Source organism: Pipistrellus hanaki, assembly GCF_964339955.1.
Source record: "Pipistrellus hanaki genome assembly, chromosome: X".
In the NCBI taxonomy this organism is placed as follows: Eukaryota; Metazoa; Chordata; class Mammalia; order Chiroptera; family Vespertilionidae; genus Pipistrellus; species Pipistrellus hanaki.
The window spans coordinates 89,139,539-89,155,403 of NC_140524.1; the positions used below are offsets into that span (position 1 = coordinate 89,139,539).

At 45.6% G+C, this 15,865-nt stretch overlaps 1 protein-coding gene and 1 pseudogene across 2 annotated transcripts; both read right to left on the reverse strand.

Annotated features, from left to right (window-relative positions):
• Window positions 1-380: 380 nt before the first annotated feature.
• Window positions 381-2,390, reverse strand: LOC311615512 (tRNA-splicing endonuclease subunit Sen54-like; annotated as a pseudogene). Its single transcript has 3 exons — window positions 2,369-2,390; window positions 1,509-2,114; window positions 381-1,072 (listed from the first exon to the last, which is right to left on the reverse strand). The product of its transcript is annotated as a tRNA-splicing endonuclease subunit Sen54-like (transcript).
• A 9,708-nt stretch (window positions 2,391-12,098) lies between these two features.
• On the reverse strand, window positions 12,099-13,865 carry LOC311615513 (DDB1- and CUL4-associated factor 8-like; the record flags this gene model as incomplete). Its single annotated transcript, XM_084870872.1, has 1 exon — window positions 12,099-13,865. One exon carries the CDS (start codon window positions 13,863-13,865, stop codon window positions 12,099-12,101), a length of 1,767 nt encoding a protein of 588 aa, XP_084726998.1.
• Between the last annotated feature and the right edge of the window lie 2,000 nt (window positions 13,866-15,865).

The following is a 15,865-nucleotide window of genomic DNA, read 5'->3' on the forward strand; positions in this document are numbered from 1 at the left end:
TTTTTTGAAGAAAAAGGACCTATTTTTTAATAGCTATGGCTTTTGGCTTTATCATGTGAAGCAGGCACCCTCTCATTTAAAGGCACAGAGTTCCCTCTTCTGTCCCACTTCCCAGGGTCTCTTGAATCCAGTGCTGAGCTCCAAGGAAATCACTGCAAAGCAGTGGAGGCAGTCCTGGGGCTTGGAAGCGCTGCAGCAACCAGGTAGGGGGACAGAGCTCAGATTGGCTCTTCTGCAAGCCTCAGATACCCAGGGCCAAGGCCCAGACTAATCCCTGCAGCTACAAGGGTGTATAGGAGGCAGCTGAGATGGTCACTGAGAGTAGACAGACCAAGCCCCTCTAAGCCCCCTAAGTAGGCGCCAGGTCCTGCCAGAACTGGTCAGTATCCCAGATCCCTGGTCAGTGGGAAGGAGAGGTCTCCATAATCCACCAGGGCAAATATCAGAGGAACAGCCCCACTCTGGTAGGACAATGGCCTGAGGGTGCAGAGGTCTGGGACTGGCTCGTCAAATACACTGATGCACATCCAGGCATAGAGTTTGCCACGGTTATTCTTTCAGAACGTGGCCACAGCGTCAGCTTGGTAAACATCGAAGCTGATCTCCAAGTGCCCAGACTTCTGTGGCAGCCGGGCCTCTCCATCAGCGACGTGTGCCATCTGCAGCACAGAGGTATGTTGAAGGACTGTGGCTGGGGAGTCTGCCAGGCTGGGACTCAGCAAAGGAGTGACAGGCTGGTCCCACAGGTGTTGGTGGGTGTGTGGCTCTGGGTCTCCGCAGCAGCTGTTTGTACTCCTGCCAGCTGGAGCAGCGCTGCATCTCGGGATCCGCCTTTACATCCTCCAGCTGGTGTCTCCAGAGCTTCTCCTTCTGCTGGCACCAGGACTCAGCATCTGTCTCCTGCCCTGCGACATTGGCCTGGAGCAGCTCTGGGGCTAGGGTAAGCAGGAGGGTGTGGCGACTGACTGTGGCCATGATGTGGAAGATCTGTTCAAAGTTCCAGTGTGGCTGCTGAGCCCCCTTGACCCCATTCTCCACTTTGCCACTTTCCTGGTTGCATCTCACCACCTCCCTGGCCAGGCCAGGGCAGGGATACAGGGAACCCAAAGGCTGAAAGAGCCGCCCCCCACCCCATCCCCGCTCCAGGCCCTTTACAGGGCTTCATTTCAGGGGTTTCTTTGGACACCGGCTGTTGTGGTTGTAGCGAGATGGGATAGAGGTTGCCAGGCTCTGGGGTCTTCCAGGCACACTCCTTTTAGGGGATTCTCCAGGGTCTTGGGATTCTTATTTTTTAAAAAATATATTTTATTGATTTTTTTACAGAAAGGAAGAGAGAGACAGAGAGCTAGAAACATCGATGAGAAACATAGATCAGCTGCCTCTTGCACACCACCCACTGGGGATGTGCCAGCAACCAAGTACATGCCCTTGACCGGAATCGAACCTGGGACCTTTCAGTCCGAAGGTCGACACTCTATCCACTGAGCCAAACCGGTTTAGGCTTAGACTTATTAATGGACTGAGAGCTTGAGCTCCTCCTCTTCCTCTTGCCATTTCCATCCCCCACCCGCTGGGCATTGCTGTTCAAGTTCAGCTGCCACTCGTAAGGGGACAGAATAGATCTTGATTGGAAACGTGGAACCACAGAGCCCAGGCTCTTGAGATGGCAGAAGACCTGATTCTGCAGAAAAGTCAGCACCCTCAGTCAGCAATAACTGGTAAGCTTCACCCTCCAGCAAATACAAACAGCTTCCTCAGGGTGCATCCACTGGTGACCCTGCTCTGAAAAGCCATGGTCTGCTAGAATTGACCCGCAGGAGTCTTCAACTCAACGAACCTCTCTTTTGGTCTCTGTTTGGCGGCCACCAAACTGCCTAGGCACGCTCTGACTCTGCCAGCAGCTACCAGAGCTCTGCATGTCCCAGGCACAGCCACTAGGCCTGGGCCGCAGATGCTAGGCCTGGGCCGCGGAGCGGTAGGTAGGGTAGGAAGTCCTTGGGGTAGCCGAGTGCTGGGGCAGCTTCTGGGGCCGCCAGCGGAGGTGGCTAGGAGTTCCCAGGCACTGAGTACATGCCTGGCAAGAACTTCAATAGTTGTGGTCTCTGGTTCAGGCTCTATCAGGACACCAGCAGGGTAATTTTTAAGTTGATAATTGGGTATGGCCCACAAATGATTTTATAAATATCCAAATGGCCGTTGGCTGAAAAAAGGTTCCCCACCCCCTGGTCTAGAGGTTGGATCCCATCTGAAACCCATGAAAGATTGGAAAGCTGATTAGTTACTTTGAATAAATTTCTGGTTCTTCCCAAGCCTGAAAATACATGATTTCAAGTAAACGAAATAACTCTGTTCTCTGTTTCTCTCTCACTTGGTGACCCACACTCGCCCATGTGTTCACATATTCTCTTTCTATAGCCGTGTGGCCTTAGCAGCCGCCTGACCAATGGCTGCATAGACTCCAAACACAGGCTCCTGAAGGAGCCTGGATAGTGCAGCACAGCACTGGATTATAGCTGGGAACACAAGCTGGGCCCTCCAAATATTGGACTGAACTAGACTTTAATATGGCACATGATCTCTGGACATTGACTCTATTCTGGCCCTGATTTTCCTGGGCAAGACTGATAGAGATGGAACATTGGAAGGGCAACCTTTTTCTATCACAAATAAATATGACCACCAGACCTCAATGACTCTCTCTCATTCTTGATGTTTCTATCTCTACCTCTTCCTTCCTCTGAAAGCAATAAAAATACATATTAAAAAAAAACATACTTGATCCAAAGATCATATATATTTGTAAAAAAATATTAAATTATTCATTTACTCAAAGTGACAACCAAAGTATTAAACAAACATGAGTTAGCAAAACTTCAGTTCTTAGGACTGAGAAGATTATTTTCATAAGTAATCAGGGAATTGATTAAGACATTATAATAGAAATCCTATCTAATAAAAGAGTAATGTGCAAATTAACCATCACTCCACTATACCAACAAGCCATTGCCCACCAGCCAATGAGGAGCAAATATGCAAATAAATTCAATCAAGATGGCTTTGGCCACAGAGAGCAGGAGGGAGGCTTGGGTTTCCCTGGCAATGGAAAAAGCCAAGCTTTCTGCCTGCCCTGGTGGGCCAAGGCCTCCATTCAAGGCTACAAAGTTTCAATTATAGAAGATAAATACATCCCAGATACCAGGGCCTCCCCTTAAGTAGCCAGGGGGCATGGCCAGCCTGCAAACCACCACAGGCCCCTTGCACAGGCTTCCCCATGCCCCAAGAGGACCCCAGCCCTTATATGGGACACTCTTCAGGGCAAACCAGCTGGCCCCCACCCATGTACCAGGCCTCTATCCTATCTAATCCTATCTAATAAAAGGACAATATGCAAATTGAGTGTCATAACAACACACGAGATGGCTACCCCAATGTGGACACAAGATGGCCACCACAAGATGGTCAGCAGGGGAGGGTAGTTGGGAGGGACCCAGTCTGCAAGGGAGGGCAGTTGTGGGCAATCAGGCCAGCAGGGGGGGCAGTAGAGAGGGACCAGGCTTACAAGGAAGGGCAGTGGGGGTGATCAAGCCTGCAGGGGAGGAAAGTTAGGGGTGACCAGATGGGCAGAGGAAGGAAGTTGGGCCAACAGGACCTGAAGGGAAGGGCAGTTGCGGTGGGGACCAGGCCTGCAGGAGAGGGCAGTTAGGGGTGACCAGGCCTGCAGGGGAGGGCAGTTAGGGGTGACCAGGCCTGCAGGGAAGAGAAGATAGGGGTAAACAGGTAGGCAGGGGAGTGGTTAGGGGAAAATTAGGGGCAATCAGGAAGGCAGGCAGGTGAGCAGTTGGGAGCTAGCAGTCCTGGATTGTGAGAGGGATGTCCGACTGGCCATTTAGGAGTGAACATGTAAATTAACCCAACAAAGATGGTGTGTTAATTTGCATATGCAGGCACCATGCATTCTGTGCTGCCCCAGCCATTACAGGCCTCTGGGCATCTTGGGAAGGTAGAAAGGCAGCTCTGAGCTGGAGCGAAGGCAGTGAGAGCAGCAAGTGGAAGGTCTATTCTTGCATGAATCTTCATGCATCGTGCCTGTAGTATATAAATAAGCACATCTCACAAATAGATCAAAACATAAACAAAATCACTTGTAATTGTAGAGAAGACAATATTTTTAAAATATATATATTTTTATTGATTTCAGAGAGAAAGGGAGAGGGAGAGAAAGAGAGAAATATAAACAAAAATGATGATCAGCTGCCTCCTGCACATTCCACACTGGGGATTGACCCCACTACCTGGGCATGTGCTCTGACCTGGAACCAAATCTTGACCTCCTGCTGAAAATGGTTTGGCTCAGTGGCTAGAGCGTCAGCCTGCAGACTAAAATGTCCCAGGTTCAATTCCGGTCAAGGGCATGTACCTTGGTTGCGGGCATAACTCCAGTAGGGAGTGTGCAAAAAACAGCTGATGGATGTTTCTCTCCCATTGATGTTTCTAACTCTCTTCCTCTCTGTAAAAAATCAATAAAATATTGATATTTTACAGATAAAAAGATATATTTTAAATCTTGTCCTCCTGGTTCATAGGTTGACACTCAACCACTGAACCACAAGGGCTGGGCAAGACACAATATTTTTCATTTGCCCTTCAAAATTTTTAAGGATGAGGGGACATGTCAGGCATAGTAGACATTAATCAATTGTGGTTTTTTTTGTGTTTTTTTTTAAGTGGCAGGCTCTTTTTTTTCCTTCATTTAACTCAGTAGTGGGCTCAGTTTACATTTCTGATGATCTGGCAGGAAGACTTCTTGAGACTTTCAAAATATTCCTATTAGACTTTGAAAAATCAGCTTCCAATTTGTCAAATTTCTGATCAGTTAATAAATCCTTTAAAAAGTTTTCAAATATACCCATTCTCATAAATCTTATATCTCACTAACCTTTTAAAATTTATACCTTGTTAGGAAATGTACTGGTTAGCTCTTCTGCCTTTTCTTAAAAATATCTTGTTGCCGAAACCGGTTTGGCTCAATGGATAGAGCGTCGGCTTGGGGACTAAAGGTCCGGGGTTCGATTCCGGTCAAGGGCATGTACCTTGGTTGCGGGCATATCCCCAGTAGGGGGTGTGCAAGAGGCAGCTGATCGATGACTCTCTCTCATAAATGTTTCTAACTCTCTATCTCTCTCCCTTCCTCTCTGTAAAAAATCAATAAAATATATTTTATATATATATATATATATATATATATATATATATATATATATATATATATCTTGTTAATTAACCCAATTAATATTTGTAAAACCCGAAAAGTTAAATCACAAACTTAAAAGTCTTACGACTATCTATAGTCCTGGGTATCTATTTTTTTTAAGTGTGGGACTATTGTACTTCCAATGTTTAAATTTTCCACAGTATCTGTAAATACCTAAAGGTAAATAGGAAGGGTTCTGATTGGATGTTGATTTTTGTTCTAATTTCTGTCCTTCCATCTTATTGAAGGTGTCTTTTTAAAATATATATATCTTTATTGATTTTAGAGATGGAGGGAGAGGGAGAGAGAGATAGAAACATCAATAATGAGAGAGAATCATTGATCAGATGCCTCCTGTGCAGCCCACACAGGAGATCAAGCCTGCAACCCAAGCACTGCCCTGATGAGGAATCTAATCTTGACCTCTGGTTCACAGGTCGATGCTCAACAAATGAACCATGCCAATCTGGCTTATTAAAGGTATCTTAATGGCTGGCTATAATACCAATATGAGAGCTCTTTAAATTTTTCATTTTAGAAATTTTGTTCAATTCAAAACAGCCACTGTATGGCCAGTGATGGTAAGATTTTATAACAACTTAATCAATAAGCCTTTTACAACTTAATTAAGGAAGCAAAACATTTCCACAAAGATAATGCAAAAGATTTGTCTATCATAGATCCAAAAGTTAACTTCCAAAAATATCAGAAAAGGCACAGACCTTCCTTACACAGATGACCAGGATGTTATGGGTACATACTGTGTTTCTTGTCTACCACAAAATGTGAACTGACTCCAGCCACAACAGCACTAATTTGTGGCACTGGGCAGGCGTTAATGTAATGGGATTTTTTTCAGCACTAACAAGTAAGGAAGGTTTAGATGACAAAGGCCCCTTATGGGCTGGGTTCCATTATAACAAACTCCCCTGAGAACAGACAAAGAGACACTTGAAACTTCCCTCTTTTGACTGACAACCAGGTGCACCCAGTAATGCACCTTCCAGAAGAAAATATTTCAATTGGTCATGAACCCAGCTCTTAGGATACAGAACAAAATTGAAGAAAAAAACTCATCTGTTTTGTTTTTGAAATATTTTTGAATTCATTTGGGTGGCATCCTATACAATAAAAGTCTAATATGCAAATTGTCCCCTTGGGCAGTCCTTCAACTGAAGGGAGGGGGAGTTCAACCAGGATAACGGGTGCTTGACTGCTTGCTATGACCTGCGCTGGTCAACAGGGGATGGTGTCAAACATGGTGGGCGTCAGTGAAGCGGTGCTGGCAGAGGGAAGCAGTGAAGGCACTGCTGGCCCCCATGCACCCTGACAAGAGTGGGACTGTGGCTGGATGGTGAAGCAGGTGAGCAGGCAGTGCCAAGGCGGTGCGAGCAGGGGCCCTGCCTATTGCCCTGCAGATGGTGACCAGGGGTGGCTACACAGGGGGCAGGGCTGCTGCTTGGCTCCCAGGCACTGAGGGAGATGGGCAGGGGGCGCTGTGGGTGGGATGGTGGAGCAGGTGAAGGGAAGGCACAAGGCCAAGATGGGGTGCCAGACGGGGCTGCAGGTCTGTGGTGCTGCGAGGCTGGGGGTGTAAGCTGGGGCTGTGAGGCTGGGGGCATGAGCTGGGGCCTGTTTTCTACAAGGCAGCCTGAGGGACCCCACTCATGCACAAATTTGTGCACCAGGCCTCTAGTTGGTTAATACAATTATTTAGGTTTCAGCTCCACAATTCTATAATACATCCTCTGTGTATTGTATTGTGGGTTCACAACCCCAAGTCAAATTTCCTTCCATCACCATTTATCCCCCTTTACCCTCTTTGACTTCCTCTCACCATCCTTGCCTCTGGCTATCCCCATACTGTTGTCTGTGTCTATGATTATTTTTTAAATATGTTTTTATTGATTTCAGAGAAAAAGGGAGAGAGACAGAAATATCAATGATGAGAGAGAATCATTGATTGGCTGCCTCCCGCAGGCTCCACACTGGGGATCAAGCCTGAAATCCAGGCATGTGCCCTGACCAAGAATCAAACCGTGACTTCCTGGTTCATAGGTCGATGTTCAACCACTGAGCCATGCTGGCTGGGCTATGAGTATTTTTTTCTTTGCTTAATCCCTTCACCTTTTTCACCCAGCCACCCAACCAACCTCCCCACTGACAGCTGTAGATGTGTGAGGCAACATTGGGTATATAAGATTTCCAGGTTTTGGCAAAAGGAGAAAAGGGTATTAGATTTTAGAGTGAGAATGGATGATTTTTAGGTAGCTGAGGAAGAAGGGAACCCGCAGGGCAGACAAATCCTTGCTGGGAGATTCAGAAACAGCAGTACACAGGATATCTAGCTAACAGGCACCTTCTTGTTTACCATTTTAGTGCAAAATAGACTAAGTGGAAATGCTAAACTCTCCATCCTGAAGCAGATTTCTCTGTACGAATCTCTTGGGTGTGTGTGTGTGTGTGTGTGTGTGTGTGTGTGCGAAAGGTTCTTTTTGACTCTTATTTCTTAATAAACAGCTTAAAATTCATAATCCTGACCAGCCGGCATGGTTCAGTGGTTGAGTATCAACCTATGATCCACAAGGTCATGGTTTAGTTCCCAGTCAGGACACATGCTCAGGTTATGTGCCAGATCCCCAATGTGGGGCTTGCAGGAGGCAGCTTCAGGGTGGCAGAATTTTGGTCCCTCCACTAGCAAAAATATTTTCAGTCAATGTCATCCAAATCAATGTGTAGCTGAAGCCACAAGTACTGATCCTACCCCAGAATTATTGTTTTCATATTTTGTAATTTTTTATTGGCTCATTGTTGTTGTTTTGTTCATTCTCCTCAGAGGCCTACAATTCAATTTCAGGGACTTGGGCTGCTAACATGTCTGTCACACAGCTGACAGAAGTCCAAAGTGAGACTACAGCCACCTTAATAGGTGAAAGGTGACTTTTAAATGTCATGATTTTAGTGTGGTTTATGCATAATATCAAAGAAAGACTATTTAAAACTTGAAAAATATCATGAAAGAATCTTGAGACTTGGGGTCCCAATTTCTACTGTCACCTAAGTCCAATTACCACACACCAAAATAATCGTGTTTTGTGCCACTGTATGTTGGATTAATTTAGTAGCAAATTCTATTTGATCCTCTAATTTATACCTTCTTAGCACAATGACTTTGGAAAGTTACCTTCACTGAACTTCAATTTCCTGTCCTCCAGTTAAATATGTGTTTTATGAAGAATTATTGAGATATTACATTTGAATATATTTGCTAGTATCTGATTTCCATAGATGTTTGCTTATATAATGGACTATTTCTAAAGAGGCTGCCGAAGTTACTGGTGTGTGTGTGTGTGTGTGTGTGTGTGTGTGTGTGTGTTGTGCATGTGTGTATGTAAATATTGTACTTTGTGTAAAATATCAGGACAGGAAACTTCCCAATGCTCTTATAGTGAAAACATCCAAAACTCCCTAATTCTCCCCAGGACAAAGCTTGTAGTAAGTTCCTTCTCATATACCCATCTCTGAACTCGTTTTCCACTAAAAAAACACACACATGTATTAAGTGCTCCATAAGGTTCTGAGAATGAAACCTGAAAATATAAACTTCTCATTTTACTATGGAAGATACTGAAATCAAGAAAAATTAAGGTAGTGGAAGTTCATTGATGCTAATCACAGGATGGTTAAGATTCAGTCTATTGTACATTACTTGAGTTATGATTTTGGCTCACAGGGTAAAAGGAGCAATGCTAAAGGTTGCTGTTGGAATAACAGAACTCACCAAATTTTTGGGGCCAACAATTTAGCAATTAGGCTCCTTTATATGTTTCCTCTCTCTCTCTCTCTCTCTCTCTCTCTCTCTCTCTCTCTCTCTCTCTCTCTCTCTCTCTCTTGTCCCTCCGTGGTCTTTTCTGCACATGTCCTTTTAAGGAATGGCTGTCAGAAGATGTCTCTTTAAAGATATAGTTTGGCATTTGTCACAGCTCTATGCCTTTAAAGTCTGTGCATAATTAGGATGCACTTATAATTTTGCATAAAGGTCACAAAGGCCTACATAGAACTGTCTTATAGAAATTCCACTACGAAATAAAAATAATTGGTGTTGAAAAAAATTAAATTTGAAGGTGAAATTTTGCCTGCTTATGTGATAGGATTGTTAGCTTTGCCCACCACCTCATGGTAAGTTGGTTGTGATATACTAACAGACTCCCATATATTAACAGACCAATATTTACATAAATTAAACTGGTAACATTCCTTTCATTTTCCTGGACCTATACCACCAGTTTGGTTTTCACCTATTATCATAACCTTACTTTTCAAATTAGTTATTTGACTCCATATTCTCTCCCTTCCTCTCTCTACCCATCTACCTCTATATCTACTCATCCATCTGTCCACTTATATGGATCAAGTCAAATGTCTCTCTTAAGAGAAATTTCCTTTTCCAAATGGAAAATTTCTACACAGTCTGGTGCTTTACTCAATCCAAAGTGCGTGGGGATGGTTGCCTCCCTCAGGGTTCAAACAGAGGAACAGAAACACTGGAGGTGATACCCTTATAGGAGGGGACTTGTAATGGGGACCTGATGGTATGTGATTGCAGGATCTGCATCAGCAGCCTCCATGAGGCTTTTGTCTCTGCGTCAGGTGCCAGAACCTGAGGGCAGCATAGCATTCAGGGAGGAGAGAGGGATGAGAAGTGGGGAAGCAGGAAAGACTGGAATCCCTAAGGAACAGATGGAACCTGAGAGGACAGTCTGAAAACCCTGCTGATCTTTCACAGCCCCCAAACCTCCAACCATGGGGACCGGAGGGCTGGGCAGAAGTGGGTCCTCACTCTTTCTTAGGGAGCTGCTGAGGATGAAGGAGCTCAGGGGGAGTCGCTGTAGCTGTGGGCCTGGCTGCTGCCTCACACTAAGGTAAGCCAGTAGAGGAGTGCCAATGTGCCTCTGTCCCTTCTTTCTGAGCATAAATCAAACAGGGCTCCTACTTGCCTTCCAAACCTCACTCCAAGTGGCTCTCTGTTTTTTTATTTTGTTTTTTTTTATCTTTATTGTTGAAAGTATTACTTATGTCACATTCCACCCCTTGACCTCTTCCAGGCTGCCCCACCCCCTCCATCCCAGTGCCTCTTTTTGCAGAAAGAATCTCAGAGCCAAGAAGGGAACTCTGAAGAAGGCTTTAGTTCAGAGTACAAACCCCCAATGAGAGGTGCTTCCAAAGATCAGATGAATAAAGAACTGGGTAGTAATCCACTCTCACTGCCATGATGTGTCACTGCAAATTCCAAAAGTGTGTTGTTTTTTTTTAAATTTGTTAATCCTGCTAAACTTGGGATCCTAGTTTATAATTCTGTTTTCCTTAAGTCCTGTTTTAAACCAGTGTTAGTTCAGACTCGCTGTGTTCTTTTGTGACACTTAAGATCCTTTGTTGACAGAAGTCCTTGGAAGGGGCTACCCATGGCCCCAGATACCTAGGAAGTTGTCCATAACTTTGAATCTCAGTGAGCAGAAATGTTGGTCAATAACTTTCCATTCTAAAATCTAATCTCATTATTTACATGCCTCCACCTGCTTTCAAGGGGCCAGAGATAACAGGCATTTTAAGGAGCATTATTGAAGAAAAGCCTTTGTTAGGGCACAGGATGTTTTATCACATCCTTCTTTACTAACAAACGTCTGAAAAGAAGGATGTTACACTTCGCAGAGGTGTTGGGGCCAAGGAGGCCTCTGCATCCCTCACACGAATGTTTATAAAACAAAAACATTATTACTGAGCTGTAATTGGACATATGCCCCACATATACATTAAAGAAGGCTTAGAACAAAATACTTTAAAAGCAATTTAACCTTTTGAAACAGGTCAAAGAGAATCTTGAGCAACGCAGACATGCCTAATGAGATATTTATTCCAAAGGTATCACACAGGTATCTGTCAGTATAAACAACTCTTTATTGCAACATGAATGCATTCTTCAAAAGAGTTTCAAATACATACTTTCAAATATTAGGAATTCTTATATTCTTGGCTGGTATCTTTTAGGAGATGGTTTTCCCAGGAGAACTTCTTGGAAAGTAATCTTTTGGGAGTTCTCAGCCATGAAACTGCACGAGAATTCAAAGTACAGAGTAAACAATATCATGTAATTAAATTTCACCCTCTCCACAAATTTATCAATATTAACACGTGCATTCATAAAATGGGAACAACACCAAGTTATTAATTCTAGACAGACAAAATATCTTGCTCGGAATTTATCTAACCACTATTTCTTTCATTTTATTTTTTCTCAATTGCCCTTTGTCTTTCTGTGTGGCTGAGTGTCTGTGTGTGTTTGCACAAGTGTATATGCCTGTATGTATGCAGTTTCTACTTACTTTTAAACAATAAATAGATTTCTAAAATTCTTAGCTCAAATAAAGTTCTTAGTAATATCTACTGCCAGAAATGGAAAAAATGTTTAAGATTTCAGAGTGTCAGAAATGAAGGTTCAATAAGGCTATAAATATTTTCTCTAGAATGAGAAACCTTTCGAGGTCAACCATAGAGAACCAAGCAAAGGGGGCATAGGGCATTGCTTATACATTTACATAGAAATAAGGAGTAAAGAAACCAAGTGAGAGGAAAAGAATGGGGGTGGGGAGCCTGTGAGAAAGAAAGAAAGGAAAGTATAGGCAAAAGATGTAAGGAGGATTCAATAGTGAAAAATATAAGGAAAAAAAGAAAAATCTAACAGGTAAACTGAATTGCAAACTTCAAAGTCCTACTGAGGTGACCTGTAGCTGGAGAAGGAATCAGGCATTCAGGATGGTGGGCTCCCCTGACGGTCTTGGGGTTCTTCCTTCTAGGAAGAATCTGAGGAAACAGAAAACTCATCTGACTCTGTATCCAGGACTCTATCTCCATGAGGTGCCCTGCGCCGCCGCCGGGGATGACTTCTGCCTGTGAATTGATGCATGAACAAAGAAAGCATGTAATTGTCAAACAGGTAGTTGTGGCCCTCTTCCTCTGCATCTCGATCCTGCTTGTTCTTCTTAATCACATCATGTAACCCAATAAGCTTAGTGGTGGCCTTGGCTGTGGGTGCCCAGATCTTGGGATCATGGTCTAGGCCACTGGTCGCCATCACAGGGAGGTAAGGATGGGGCTCAAGACAGTTGATGTTCCCCGCCCTGTCCCCTTCCATGAACTGGACGACCTGACAGGAGGATTTCTCCCAGAGGAAGATGTGGCCGCAGTCACTACCGCTCATCACAAACTCGCTTCGGGGCCCATAGAAATTGACCCCCTTGACCGTGGCATTATTTCTGTGCCCCTTATATCTCTTCACATACTGGGCCCCGTCGGCGTGGGAGGACTGGAAGAGGTAAATATCTTCGTCGTTGTAACTGACCAGGAGCTCGGTGCCGTCGTGGCTGTACACCAGGCAGGTGATGAAGGACTTGGAGTCGCAGTTGACCAGGTGGTGAGGACAGAACTTCTTGAGCAGCCCATAGTTGTGGGTCTCGTCGATTTTCCTCTGGTCGTAGATCCTCACAAACTGGTCCCGTCCCCCCACGGCAAACTGGTAGGTGTTGGCGGGATTGACGAAGACCGTGTACAGCCCCACCCTCCTCTCGTTCTCCTTGGTGACCACCACCCTGGACGCGGGGCTGTCCTGCCTGAGGTCGACGGCGAAGACCACCGCGTCCTCCCCCGCGGTGAGGAACTTGACGGGGGAGTCGGGCTCCAGGGCCAGCTTGTGGCAGGCCCCCCGGTGCTGGGCCACGCGCCTGGACACCCTGCTGAGCGAGATGGCGGGCAGCTGGGCGATGCGCACCTGCCCGTCGCGGGCACACGTGGCCAGCGTGGAGTCGCCGCAGTTGGGCAGGAACTTGGCCTGGAAGACGTTGTTCCTGTGGCCCGTGTTGAAGGCCATGACGGCGCGCTGGCGCACCCAGTCCCACACGATGACCGTGAGGTCGTCGCTGCTGCTGGCCAGCCAGGTGCCTCGCTGGTTGAAGTGGACGCTGTTGACACAGCCCCTGTGGCCCTCCAGCCCGTACTGCAGGCGGAAGCGCTGCACGAAGAGCCCGGCCCCGCAGGCCTCGTACACGAAGCGGCCGCGGGAGCCCAGCTGGCGATCGCGCAGGGCCCTGAGCACCTGCCAGCGGGGCTGGGGCAGTGCCGAGGTCTCCGAGGCCACCCACTCCTGCAGGGCCGCCTCCTCATCGGGCACAGACACGGGCTGGCGGGGGCTGGCTTCCCTGCGCCGGCCCTGGAGCTGCTCTGCTGCTGCCACCTCTTCCTGCTCTTCTGCCCCCACGTTTTCCCCACCTTGCTCCCCCTCCTCCCATTCATCTGTGGGCTCACTGTCAGAGTACTGGCCTGTGGCTTCTGCTCCGTCTTCCGGGATGCCGGAGACAATGCTTTCACTCTCGGTGTCGGTGCTCTGGCTCTCCGCGCTGGCCAGGAGGGGGGCCCCGGCATCCCCGCTGCCACCTGGGTGCCTGGCCGCCCACCAGAGCCGCTGAGGCTGAGAACTCAGGTGCAGGCCCCGGGCTGTCCCCACGCTGCCCTCCGGCTCCGAGTGCTCCCCGGAGCCATTGGTGCTGCCCCCGTAGCCAGACATGTCTGCTCTGCTCAAAGTGGCCCCGCTTCGGTGGGAAAGTCCTAGAAGCCTGGGGAAGGCAGCGGGACAGCCACGGGTCGCCACGGATCAGCAGACAACAAGGGAGGCCTCGGGGCTGGACAGCACTGGGCTCAGCCAAGGTGTGAAGGGCGACTTCCGGTTCGTGGGGAGGCAGGTATGGGAGCCGGTGAGGGTGAAAAGACCTCGGCCAACCGGGGTCTCGCGAGGCTTCAGGGCAGCACAGGGTTCCAGCCAGAGCCGCGCCCCGCAGCCTCCTGACCCCGAAGCCTCAGGACAGGCTGCTCCTCCAAGATGGAAACTTGTTGCTTTTTGGCAACATTCTTACCAGGAAGCCGGCAACAACACATCCTGCTCAGATAAACACTTACCCTCAGACTCTCCTGCTTTGCTTGAAGGTAATGTCCTCCATGAAATGAAGAAGCCAATGCGATGAATGACTGCCAAGGCCCGCACAGCTAGTGAGTTCCTCAAATACAGACACCGTCTTCAGCAAATCCAGCCGCTTAAAGGACACCTGGAGAGCTCAAATGGGTAGGAAGCCCTAGGGTTGACTGATAAAATATACAATGCCTAGTTAATTGCATTTGAGATTTAAAAATGAGGATATTTCAGAATGAATAGTTCCCAAATATTGCAGTTGACATGACTTCTACTAATGATATTTATTATTTATTTGAAATTCAGATTTCACTGTGTTTCCTCCATTTTTGTTATACCTGGCAATCTTGTTTAGTGAGCAGTGTAATTTTGTCCCTCAGTGTAATCAAGGCTGAAATCACTGGGTCAATTTCAAGTAGACACTGAAATGAGTAACTGTGTCAGGTATTTGAAAGAGAAACAGGTTTATTTTCTTTTTTTCACCCGAGATTCTGTGTATTTATTTGGAGTTTTTTCAGTTTAACTTAATGTTATAGGAAAGAAATTTTACTGTGATGTCATAAGACTACCAATATATTTAAAATAAAGCCCCAGCTAGATAAGAGGCTTGGATGTGGGTGCTTTTAGGAAAAGAATGTTCTTTGGAGACAAACAGTTCACTGGAAGTGCTGGGTTAACTTCAGAGCTTTTCCAAATGAATTATCTCTGGTGATGTCAGTCAGTTTTCCAAGGGCTACAGTAAACTGCTGACCAAGAATGCGGAAAACAAGACTTCCCTCAGAGTAATTGCAAGATCAATGCAAAGTTGATTAGACATAGAAATATAGTTTTCTAAAGGGATAGAATGGTTCCAAGTCAGACAGTAAGAGAAAGACATGTAAAAAGATATTCATATTGATTTGTAAAGAGTAGCACAGTATACCAAAAACCATCTGAAAGCCTGTCAAGAGTGACATGGAGAAATATATTAACATACATTTCTATAATGGAATCATGTACAAAAATCATACTTAATGAATTAAAATTGAATACAGCACTAGCAGTGAATCATAACACTGATGAGGAAACAACAAATGAGAGAGGAATCATTGATGATGTCATTTTTGATGAAGATCATTATAGTTTTTCTATCCAAATTTGAAGTGGCAAGGAAATAATTGACTTAAAATTCAGAATAATTATTAGGAGAGGAAGATGTTAAAATTTGGGAGAGAGGAAACTTAGAAAAATCTTCGTAATACTAATAGTTCACCAGGAAATAGGTATGTTGTTATTTTCCTTGTTATCTATTGCCTGTCATTTGCATTTACAGACCCTTTTCTATATATTATACATGGCATAGTAGTGTGTTATTGTTTCCAGATAGTGTTCATGACCAAGGGGTCCTGCTCCGCCATGGACCACAAAATACAAAACCAAAGAAAACACACATATTATAGGATAACCAGAGCATTAAACCCTATTATGCCCATGCAGACATCTTGCAGGTGAGAAATCCCTATTAGTTGACTTGGAAATATGTCTAATCCCATTCCAATGAAGAGTTCCACTGCTAGAGTTTGAATCAGCTTATTGTAATGGGATGCTATTGAATTTACCTG